General features: G+C 48.3%; 1 protein-coding gene across 1 annotated transcript in view; it reads right to left on the reverse strand.

Moving 5' to 3' along the window:
* DISP3 (dispatched RND transporter family member 3) overlaps positions 1-12,743 on the reverse strand; it is a 171,924-nt gene that overhangs the window by 81,855 nt on the left and 77,326 nt on the right. Inside the window, exons 6-8 of the mRNA XM_040326322.1 lie at positions 10,172-10,332; positions 7,512-7,651; positions 4,114-4,259 (exon numbers count right to left, since the gene is read on the reverse strand). Coding sequence (XP_040182256.1) covers positions 4,114-4,259; positions 7,512-7,651; positions 10,172-10,332 — 447 coding nt within the window. The remainder of the gene's footprint in view (positions 1-4,113; positions 4,260-7,511; positions 7,652-10,171; positions 10,333-12,743) is intronic.

A 12,743-nucleotide genomic window follows, 5' to 3' on the forward strand; every position in this document is an offset into this window, starting at 1 on the left:
GAATGGTAGTTTTACCAGAACGAGCGCTCCCGTCTCATAACTTGCTTCTGGGCATGCGCGGGCTTAAAATGTAGTTTTAGCCCACACACGATCATTTTTTACAACCCGAAAAACGACATTCTTTAAAACGACGTTAAAAAATGCAGCATGTTCGAATTTTTTTTTTGTTGTTTTTCAGAAGCCGAAAAACAATGTGAAGCCCACACACGATGATTTTAAATGACGTTTTTAAAAACGTCGTTTTTTTTCATGCCGAAAAATGATCGTGTGTACGCGGCATAACACTTAAGCCGTCAGTCTGCCAAGACATTTTGGACAATTTCATGCTCCCAACTTTGTGGGAACAGTTTGGGAATGTCCTCTTTCTGTTCCAACATGACTGAGCACCAGTGTACAAAGCAAGGTCCATAAAAACATGGATGAGCGAGTTTGGCATGGAGGAACTTAACTGGCCTACACGGAGTCCTGACCTCAACCTGATAGAACACCTTTGGGATGAATTAGAGTGGAGATTGTGAGCCAGGCCTTCTCCTCCAACCTCAGTGCCTGACCTCACAAATGCGTTTCTGGAAGAACGGTCAAACATTCCCATACTCACTCCTAAACCTTGTGGACAGTCTTCCCAGAAGAGTTGAAGCTGTTATAGCTGCAAAGGGTGGGCCAACTCAATATTGAACCCTATGGACTAAGACGTCATTAAAGTTCATGTGCGTGTAAAGGCAGGTGTCTCAATACTTTTGACAATAGAGTGTATTATATATCAGAAGTAGGGTTGCCACCTTTTCTTCAAGCCAAACCTGAACACTTTAGCGGCACAGGGCACGTTTTTTTTCGTAGTATACCATACCTCCCAACAAGCACGGATTCTGCGGGATTATCCTGCACTGACTGCATATTCAAAAGGGTAAAATTTCCCACACTGTGAGGATCCGAGCCCCCCCCCCCCCCCGCTCAGTACTGTAGGAGGAGGCGGGCGGAGCTGAATGGGCAGTTCTGCTGGAGGAGGCGGGTGGAGCTGAATGGCAACCTATAGGAGGAGGCGGGCGGAGCTGAATGGCAGCCTATAGGAGGAGGCGGGCGGAGCTGAATGGCAGCCTATAGGAGGAGGCGGGCAGAACTGAACGGCAGGTGAGAGACATCCACTTTGCCCCCCCCGCTCAACAACCTTGACAACCCCCCCCCCCCTGCTTAACAACTTTGGTTCCCCCCCTGCTCAACAACTTCGACCCCCACCCGCTCAACAACTTTGACCCCCCTTCCCCGCTCAACAACTTCGATCCCCCTCCCCTGTTGGGAGGTATGGTATACACAATAGGATAATAAAAGACCTGGGGCACCTTTGGGTGCCTCAAGGACAGTGGTAATGCAGCGCGCTGCAGCAAACAGTGGGTGTGGCCAAACTGCTCTTGCTGACATCATGGCTCCCCCTCAGTGATGCCAAACCTGCCCCCAGACAGCGGCCCGCATCTCCCGAATGGCAACAGATTTTTGTGTGAGTTACTTGGGGAGCCACAGCCCAGTCTAAATAATGTGTCCGGGTTTCAGGCAGACTGAAACCCCGGACACAAGATCCCGAACTGTCCGGGTAAATCCTGGACAGGTGGCAACCCTAATCAGAAGACCAACCTAGAAGCACTTTGAAAAGCCTGTTGAACCTGACTGGACTGTACAATACCCACATTGAGTTGAGTGAGTGATCTGACTTTAGCACATGTGCAGAGTTCCCCAGATAGAATGATGTCACAGATAGGGTGACCACATGTCCCGGATTGCCCGGGACTGTCCCTTAATTAATACTTGTGTCCCGTGTCCCGGACACCCTCATTACGGGACAATACAGAGTCCCGGAATTGGCCTGGGCCGATCTAATGCCCCCTAAAATAGCCTTTGTATACATCATCTCTGTCTCAGCCTGTGGTGGACCCCTAGCTGACAGAGAGTGAGACCCCTTTTTACTTTATTTCCACCGCTGGCTCAGTGCCCAAACTGGTTGCTACCTCCTGCCTCCCGCTTGGCGTGTAGCAACCAGTGACGTCAGAGCAGGAGAGAGGGAGAGACCTATAGCAGCAGATGAGAGTTTAACTTCCTCCTCCGCGCCTTCTGTTCAGCTCCACCCACCTCCTCGTGTATGCTCTGGAGTCCAGCCAGGCAGCCAGAAGAAACATCAGACTCTGAGACAGACTGCAGTGTACAGATGAGAGATGGTACAAACTAAGGCAAGTAACATTACAAAGCACTGACCAGCATTGAAGATCCATCGGTGTTATAATCCTGTCGGCTCTCCCTCAGCAGTCAGAGTTCAGTAAGACACTGGAGTGTGTGTCTGCACTCTGCACAGTACACTCAGAGGCTTGCTCCAGATAAGGGTCGGCAGGAGAGACACTGACACATGACACCCTGGATGGAAGGAGGAAACTTCCTTAGATATCAGGGCAGGGTTCATGCTGGGACTTGTAATCCTTCACTTTTGGGGATGTGACTCCCCCCCCCCCCCCCCAAAAGTGAAGAACTACAGGTCCCAGCATGAACTCCTCAGAGCTGAAGATGTTTCCTGCACACATGATAACTCCTCACACCCAGTCCTGTCCAGCTGCTCAATGTCTCTTCTCTCCCACTACTTGTTTGCCTCTCCCTGCAGCAGCCCCCCCCCCTCCTCCTTCACCCTCAGCCTTTCATGTTCTGCCACCTCTTCACCTTCTAGTCTTGTTACCCCCTCTGTATACCAAGCAATCCTCTCAGGAGTGGCTCATCAGCGACTATCACAACCTCAGAGTCCTGCCAGCATTCCATTCATTGCTCCTTCAAACTGCCAGAAATGTTTTAGTTACTCCACTGCAGCGGTGTAACTACAGGGGGCGCCATTGCAACCCAGCCTCATACTCCAGGGGGTCCATGCAGCTTCCCTCTAAACCTGGATAGGAGGGGTGGCATATAGAGGAACTGATGCCCTCCATGTTCTTCTTGCAGCCACTGAATGCCTGCATGAGGTATAGGAGGAAAAGCGGGCATTCAGTGACTGCAAGAAGAACATGGGGGGCATCAGTTTCTCTATATGCCACCCCTCCTATCCAGTTTCCTTCTGCTGCCCACAGGTCCCTCAACACTCTCCTGGCTGATCTTCCCCAGTAACTTCTCTGCTCTCTCCTACCTCACCCCCCATTCTCCAACCCCCTGCTGTCCTCTGGTCCCACCTGTGCTGTTCTTCAGTCCCCCCCCTCCTGTGCTGTCCTCTGGTCCCACCTGTGCTGTTCTTCAGTCCCCCCCCCCTCCTGTGCTGTCCTCTGGTCCCACCTGTGCTGTTCTTCAGCCCCCCCCTCCTGTGCTGTCCTCTGGTCCCACCTGTGCTGTTCTTCAGTCCCCCCCCCCTCCTGTGCTGTCCTCTGGTCCCACCTGTGCTGTTCTTCAGCCCCCCCCTCCTGTGCTGTCCTCTGGTCCCACCTGTGCTGTTCTTCAGCCCCCCCCTCCTGTGCTGTCCTCTGGTCCCACCTGTGCTGTTCTTCAGCCCCCCCTCCTGTGCTGTCCTCTGGTCCCACCTGTGCTGTTCTTCAGCCCCCCCCTCCTGTGCTGTCCTCTGGTCCCACCTGTGCTGTTCTTCAGTTCCCCCCTCCTGTACTGTTCCTGATTTGAAGGAACTGTCCCTCATTTAGGGCATTGTCCCTCTGTCCCTCTTTCCTCTTTGTTTGTCCCTCAAGGAGCCAATATAAAAGAATAGTAGTGGTAAAAAAGCACCTGTGGGTTTAACCATTTTTATTTTTGTTTATAATTCTCCTACATATTTTTGCTAATAGGTGTCCCTCATTCCCATCTCAGAAAGTTGGGAGGTATGCCTCTATCCATCCCACGGTCCCCCTGTCCATCCCACGGTCCCCCTGTCCATCCCACGGTCCCCCTGTCCATCGCACTGCCCCTCTGACTACTCTGTGCCCCCCCCCCCCCTGACCACTCAGTTGTTCTTCTTGATGCCTAGGGCCCACTTTTGATCTTGCGCATGGGCCGCTGATTTCATACGCCCCTGCCCCCAAAATCTGCAAAAAAAATGGGGGGGGGGGGTGTCCCTGAATGGCAGTTTGGAAATGTGGTCACCCTAGTCACAGAACAAGAGAGTCAACCTACCAGCATCCTCTTCCACTGTCAGCAGAGGGATGTCATCGTCCAGATAGGGGACAGTGCTGGGGACATGGTGGGAATAGGCTTCTCGGCCTAGTATAAGATCTTCATAGACGTTCAGACTGCTCTTCCTGAGACACTTCTCACTGCAACTGGAAACAGAGAAGAACATTATTGGAAATGTCCTCGGTAAAGCACGCCGCGTTACCGGAGAGCAGTAAACAAAAGCAGCAAGACTGGAATGCATTTCAATTCCATTTCTTCAGATTGAAGTGGAAATCCTTCAGGCATTTCATTAGAACAACACAGCCTGACAATGGCGGATGGACAGGATGAGACAACCTGGAATGTGTATGACTGAGGAGCTGGATTCAACTCATCAATAGCTCATGATGATCAGAGATGGTCAGACAAATTCCACTAGGGCACAATGGCTCTGGGGAAGCTGCAGTCACACAACAGGGTACTCCTGACCCAAAATTTTATTTTTTTTATTTTGTTTTATATGTATATGTTATAATAAAAATAATAAAAATAATAATAATGATAATAATAATAATAATAATAATAATAAAAATAATAATAAATAAAAATGTTTTAATTTTTCATTTATTTTTTACGATTCCATTGACCAGTTGTAACCTGGACCATTTCGGATGTAAAAATCTTTTTTAAATGTTATTTTTATTTATTTTTTAAATCTACTTTTTTATTACTAAAATTACTTAGAACCCTCAAACATTATTTTATATATATATATATATATATATATATATATATATATATATATATTAGTGCTGTCAAACGATTACAATTTTTAATCGCGATTAATCGCATTAATGTCATAGTTAACTCACGATTAATCTATCTAATTTATGCTGAATTTCCCCACAAATATCGCACAATTCTGCAAGTGATTATAATTTATTATCGCTGTTTTTTGGCTGATCTAAAACCATTTTTGACATAAAGGGACACTTTTGGACAATCTACAGTTTTTCAGGCAGAAAGAACAGTTTTTATTTTATAAAAGTACATGTAGGGCACTGGACAGACCACTAGGGACAAGGGGGTGTGTGTATTTTTTACATACAGTACTGTAATCTATAAGATTACAGTATACTGTGTGTATTGTGTTTGTTTACTTTTTTGAATTTGGCGCCGTTCTCCGCTCCCGTGCGTCGTAACGTCGCAGGGAACGGAGATCGGCGGCACACAGGCACTGTGAATCGAGCGAGGACCCGCCGAGCGAGGAGGACCCGCCGAGCGAGGAGGACCCGCCAAGCGAGGAGGACCCGCTCGATCACACAGCGGGGTGGCATCGCTGGATCCAGGGACAAGGTGAGTAACTTGCCTGTGAATCCAGCGAGAAGGTAAGCTGCACACTCTGCACGTCCACCCCCGTTAATCGCGCGATAAAAATATTGACGGCGTTAACATGGGTTTGCGTTAACGCCGTTGATATCGCATATATATATATATACAGCATATATATATATATATATATATATATATATATAACTTGCCTACGCTGGGGTAGAGTGGGCGCATATTTACGCTGGAAGTATTTGGCGCTCCCATTGATTTTCTATTCACATATGCAAATTAGGGAGATTCCCCTGATTCACGAACGTAAGTCCGTCCGACGCAGTGCGCTTAAAGTCATACGTCCGGCGTAAAGTTATGCCCCATAAAGGAGGTGTAACTCAGCAGCATTCATGCAAAGGGCTGCACCAGGGAACACAAGCCGACGTATATTACGTAGTTTACGTAGGACGTGAATATGACTAGGCGTAGGTTAAGTTCACGCCGTAGGCAGTGATCCGACGTATCTTAGGCAGTTGTTCCGACGTGATTGTGAGCATGCGCACTGAGATGCGCCCACGGGACGGCGCATGCGCAGTTGGCGATACGTATCTGTCTGGCGCTCGGCCCATCGTTTGCATGGGGTCACACCTCATTAGCATGGCTCACGCCCACTTCCACTTACGCCGACTTGCGCCTGAGGAACCCAGCGCAGATTTGGGAGGAAGTGCTTTTTGAATTCAGTGCTTGCCTCTATGCGCTGCGTCGGCGTAGGGTAAAGGAGATACGCTACGGCGGCATAAATATGCGCCAGTGTCTGTGAATCCGGGCCATAGAGTCCTGGAAGAGATGGTTTGGCCCTCACAGAGCCCTGATCTCATCATCATGGAGTCTGTCTGGGATTACATGAAGAGACAGAATGATTTGAGACAGCCGACATTCACAGAAGATCTATGGTCGGTTTTCCATGATGTTTGGAACAAACTACCTGCCGAGTTCCTTCAAGAACTGTGTGCGAGTCTACCTAGAAGAACTGATGGTGGTTTGAACGCAAAGGGAGGTCACCCAGGGCCGGCCCAAGGCCAGGTTCCACAATGCACCCCCCTCCCCGCCAACCGAACCACCCCCTCAAATTAACGGAGAATGGCAACCGGATGGCAGGGGCGGCACGGTTAGTTCAAATATTTTTATTTATGTTTTTTACTTTCTTATCATTTTTTTTATTTTTATTTATTTGTAGCTTGTCGCTTACTTTTTTTTGTTTTTGTATAATTTTCTTATTTTTCTTATTATTTTTTTTATTCTTTATTTTTAAAGACTTTTTTACTTTATTAATTTAATTATTATTATTTTTTTTATTTTTTTTTAGCAATTTTTTTTCACTTAACTTTTTTGCTATCACACAGGAAAAAACAATTCCCTGTGTGATAGCAATTGGAGGTGACATGTTCTCTTTATTGACCCTGTCACCTCCAAAACAGGAGTCCTAGCACTGTGCTAGCAGGAACAGGAGACAGACTCGGTGGCCGGGGGGGAGGACGGAGTCCCGAAGACAGAGCCAGCAGAGAGAGGTATGTGGGGTGGGGGGGAGAGGGGAGGACGGACGGGAGCACACATTTTACAAGTGATTTCGGCGACATCGCCGCAATCACTTGTTAACAAGCGAGCGGATTCCCCCATAACTTACCGCCCTCAACTGTATGTTCCGGACGTCGGGAGAATCTATGCCACTGCCGCCCCTTGGCGCCCTGCCGCCCCAGGGCCTGGCCTCAGTGGCCTTGTGGGAAATCCGGGCCTGGGGTCACCCCAAATATTGATTTGATTTGAATTTTCGATTTTGTTAATTAATAAAAATAAACTATTAACACTTCTATTTCTGAAAGCATTCTTCATCATTTTTTCACATCTGCCTAAAATATTTGCACATTACTGTATATTCCTCTCTCTACATGTCCCGTTTAGCGTGATAAATGACTACAGTCGTAAAGTGACATATCTGTCATCACAGAAGGTAGGTACACAAGACGCACATCAGGCTAGAAAACACTTTCAACAATTTCTACCGTCAATCAGCCCTTGGAATATGAAAGTCGACTCACTTTGAGTGGCACAGCGTCTCCAGCGGTGAAACGTAGGCTCCCCATATTCCCAGCGCCGCCGGCATTATAAACAGCACGGCTACCCAGCAGCACGAGACGATGAGTGACATGAAGAGGCCGAAGTCATGAACAGCGGGGATCTGCGGCAAGACGGGAGATGAGTCAAAACTGTCAGGAAACAATATCAGCCTGAGCAGTAAACATTCATAAAACTAATTCCGGAGCGGAGGAAAGGAATGAAACTCGGCTCCCTCTTCCGCGGCCAATCTCAGGTCGTTAGTCTGCAAGACAATTTTCTGACAGCCATCACGGCAGTTTATAGAAACGCAGACTGACAGGTCACCATCCAAGGAGGCCATTTTGTAATATGAACCAAAGCTTCAGTACAGAATGTAAGAAAAAAAAAATTGGAGCTAATAATAGTCAAGCTCAAACTATAATACACTGTATTGTCAAAAGTATTGGGACGCCTGCCTTTACATGAACTTTAAAGCGGAGGTCCACCCAATTTTTTTTTTTTTAAAAGGACTTGTTCATTCCCCGACTTGTTCATTCCTCGACTTAGTTGGGGTAGGCGGTACACTTTGGTGGGGGTGGGTCAGCCACGCCCTGTGACCTTTGACCTCTGGGAACCCGCCTTTTGACCTTTGACCTTTGGGGGAGGTCCCTGTTCCAATTCCTGAGTCCTAGCCATATTCTTCAATGGGAAACCCTAACCCCAACCCTAACCCCCTAAAAATGGACACTTACCTGTCCAGCGTGCCCGCGATGTCAGCAGCCGAGGCCGAGCAATCGCTCGGCTGCCACCCCCGCCATCCTCGGTGAGGGAATCAGGATGTGAATCTTTGTGGCTTCACTGCCTGGTTCCCTATTGTGCATGCGCGACTAGCGCGGCGTACCCTCAGTGGTCCCCGCTCTCTCCTGGGACTAGTGTGTTTCCTAGGAGACAGCGGGGGGGGGGGGGCCGGGAAGTGGCGTGACTCCCACGGGAGTTTATGCCCAGAAGTGGGTGCAAACCTGTTTTAGACAGACATATGCACCCCCCTCCCCCCTGGAAGGTGCCAAATGCAACACCGGAGGGGGGGAGGGTTTCGAAAAGCGAAAGTTCCATTTTTGGGTGGAAGTCCGCTTTAATGGCATCCCAGTCTTGGTCCGTAGGGTTCAATATTGAGTTGGCCCACCCTTCGCAGCTATAACAGCTTCAACTCTTCTGGGAAGGCTGACCACAAGGTTTAGGAGTGTGTCTATGGGAATGTTTGACCATTCTTCCCGACGTGGATTTGTGAGGTCAGGCACTGATGTTGGATTAGAAGGCCTGGGTCACAGTCTCCGCTCCCCTGAAGAACAACCCCACACCATTATCCCCCCTTCACCAAATGATTTGGACCAGTGCCCAAAGCAAGGTCCATAAAGACATGGATGAGCGCATTTGGGGTGGAGTAACTAACTTGACTGGCCTGCACAGAGTCCTGACCTCAACCCAATAGAACACCTTTGCGATGAATTAGAGAGGAGACTGTGATCCAGACCTTCACGTCCTACATCAGTGCCTGACCTCACAAACGTGCTTCTGGAAGAATGGTCAAACATTCCCATAGACACACCTAAATCTCTGTGGACGGCCTTCCCAGAAGAGTTGAAGTTGTTATAGCTGCAAAGGGTGGGCAGACAGACTAGCAGCCAGATGTCCCCGGGATAGGCCTGGGGCTCTGGCCTAGCAGCCCGGGGAAATACAACACACGTCCACCCACACAGCTGTCCAGGTGGCACAGAAACCTGATCACCTGACCCCACCCAAATAAATAGGCTCTCCCGGCAGACCAAGGGACCCAGGAAGATCCCTGCCCATTGGCTGAGACACCCCATCTATTCCTAATCTGTCCTTACAATGCCCTTGTCTTATCTAATGCCACTAGATACCCGCCCATCTAGTGACAAAAGAGAGAAGTGCAGCAATTCCAGAATTAGGGTGGAACCAATTGATCACCTATCATATATGATATAAAGAAAGAAATAATTGTGCATGTATTATGTGATTTTAACTTGACCTTTGATGTGATTATTACATGTATATATTTTTTCTCAATAGAAGGCTTGTACATCTAATTGGACAGCAACCCCTGAAGAAGCCCGACATATGGGCGAAACATGCTGGGGAACTCCATTCTATAGTGCTGTATCCATAAAACCTGTATTGAAACATACTTGCCAATTGTTTTTATTTTTTTATTTTACTCTGTCCTTAAATAAAAAATATTTTATATTATATTTTGATATCATTGGACCTTTTTCTGCACCTTAAAAATACAATTTAATCCCTTCTTATCTATTCACATCACTGCCTGTCGAATGCAACCCTGTAGACTTGCATTTGTTGCGTAACGCCTGCTGAATGCAACGCGCTTTTTAAGTTTTGGCCTGGCCACGATGCCGTATCTGTACAGAACTGAGCAACCAGATTGGGGCAACGGGTTGGGGAGGGGTGGCATTAAACTACGGGCCAACCACCTGGTTTTACTACACCCTAGCCGCACATGTGAATGAAGCCTTGGAGAGGATGCTACTTTAGACTTCCTGGGGGTTCTGCCCATCAAGATGGCCTCCTTAACAAGAACACAAGGGTCAGGACAGAGGCCCTATGAAATGTCGCTGCTTCTTACCTGGGAGAAGATATTTGCGGCGTAGGCCGAGGCGGTGGTCAATGAGGTGAAAAAGGTTGCTTTCCCAGCCGTCTGTATGGTGTGGATCATACGGTGACGAGGGTCTTTGATGTGCTTGGCCTGGTGGTACGTGTTAATAAACACGAACACATCATCCACCCCTATGGAGAGACACAAAATGGTTCATAGAAAATAGAACATACAAGGTGCTATTACATCAGGCAAAGGGCGATGTGCGCGGTAACCCATAGCAACAAATACGTTTTCATAGTTTGACGTTTCCCATGTACTTAAAGCTGAAATTTGACTGGTTGCTATGGTAACAGCTCGCTGCCTTTGTTGTGCCTGTCCTATATTTAGTTTAACCTCTCGTTGACCGCGTAATGCAGGGCCAGTGCAAGGATCCTTGCCCACACAGGTGAAATTGCACCCAGCCTCCCCCCCCCACACACACACGGCACCCGCTCCACTAGGGTGACCACATTCCCAAACGGCCATTTAGGGACCCCTTTCCCAAAAATCAGCTTGTGCTGTAATGAATCACAGCACAGCTGCACGCTCTACCCAGAAGAACTGATCACGCTCCCCGAAAAAGGGAGCCGCATCGCCACTTTACTCACTGACGACACTTGTCCTGACCCATTTTACCTTGTTCCACCGCTGGCTTTACACTGCCCTGCTGTGATTAGACACAAGAGGCGGGATTTATGATTTCTCCAATCACAAGCAGGGGGCGGGGATTGTGCCTCTCCAGACATTCCCGGGCCAGGACAGGTGCTGTCAGTGAGTAAAGCGGCCAAGTGGTGGCCTTTTTTGGGGGCAACAGATAGAGGGGAGGGGGGGTGGCTGTGTCACTTTTATTTCGGGACACTGTATTGTTCTGGAATGAAGGTGCCCGGGACCTGGGACAGACCTGCCAAATGCGGGACTGTCCCGGGCAATCCGGGACACGTGGTCACCCTACACTCCACCCGCGTGGCAAACAACACAATGCTGCACCCAAAATCCCAACCAAACTGCCTCCGAATAAGCACGCCCCCAGGACGTCTACCAACACCAAAAACCGAACTGCCACCAAACAGCGTGCAATAAGGTGCGGGGCCATGCACACCTCCACGCTGTGCCCTGTAAAGACTATTGTCAGGTCACCTGTGGCCAGGTGACAAGTGCACCTCATTAGGGTCAGGGATGTGAACCCTATAGCCGATTGCTGCGAACAGAGAGGAAGCGTGAGCCCAAGATTCCCCAGGACGCGGAGTCTAAGACTCAGCTTGGTGTTCACCAGAGCCTCTAGTGGTGAGGATGGCCTTCGCCTCAGCTGGATCCAGATTGCAACCCCTGGGATCCCCTAGGTCACGCTCCGCAGGGAAAGAGGGGAAGCAGCAACCAGGACAAGCGATAGTGATGGGTAAGCCGAGGTCAGGGCAACAGGCAGACATGGGTAACTGAGGGACAGGCAAAAGGTCAGGGAAACCGGCAAGCAGGAGTGGTCACATACAAGCCAAAATCGATACACAGGAAGGTAAACTTAGCACACAGCAGACAGGCACTCAAGCTAAAAACAAAGGTTGAACAGCAAAGCAGACTAGCAGTGCAGTGGTTAATAGAGGCTTCCTGGGATGGCCTGGGTGGAGCCATACAGGGAGGAAGGTGATAAAAGACAGCCAGGAAGAGAGTCTGGCCTCTAATGAACACATGAAGACAGGTAAGCTGCCAGACTTTATTGCATATCCATGACAACTATATTGTATATTGTAAAAAGTTATTGGGATGCCCACCTTTAGACATGTGCAGAACGAAAAAAAAAAATTTGTTTAGTTTTGCATAAATTTGTTTTGTTAAATTTATTTAATCCGTTTAATTTGTATATGGAATTTGTTCTGTTTATTCGTATTCAAATCAATTAATATTTTAAAAATTCGAATTCGGATCGATTTGAAAAGTTTTCAAATTCGAATAGTTTTCAAGGGAAGGGAAATCTTAAAGGGGTTGTAAAGGTTTTTTTTTTTTTTTCTAAATAGGTTCCTTTAAGCTAGTGCATTGTTGGTTCACTTACCTTTTCTTTCTTTGTCTGAATTTCTCACTTCCTGTTCATCTTCAGTAAGCTGATCTGGCTGACTAACCCCCAGCCAGAGTGGCTCGGATGATGGAGGCAAGCTTACTGAGGAGGAACAGGAAGTGAGAAATTCAGACAAAGAAAAAAAACATTTCGAAGGGAAATTGAAGGAAAAGGTAAGTGAACCAACAATGCACTAGCTTAAAGGAACTTATTTAGAAAATAAAAAAACAAACCTTTACAACCCCTTTAACCACTTAAGGACCCCTTCACGCCGATATACGTTGGCAGAATGGCACGGCTGGGCACATCAATGTACCTGTACGTTGCCCTTTAAGCCCAGCCGCGGGGTCACGGGCGCGTGCATGCGACCCGGTCCGAAGCTCCGTGACCGCGGCCGCTGGAGTCCCGCGATCGGTCCCCGGAGCTGAAGAACGGGGAGAGGTGTGTGTAAACACAGCTTCCCCGTTTTTCACTGTGGCACCGTCAATGATCGTGTGTTCCCTTATATAAGGA

Source organism: Rana temporaria, chromosome 10, assembly GCF_905171775.1.
Source record: "Rana temporaria chromosome 10, aRanTem1.1, whole genome shotgun sequence".
Taxonomy (NCBI): domain Eukaryota; kingdom Metazoa; phylum Chordata; class Amphibia; order Anura; family Ranidae; genus Rana; species Rana temporaria.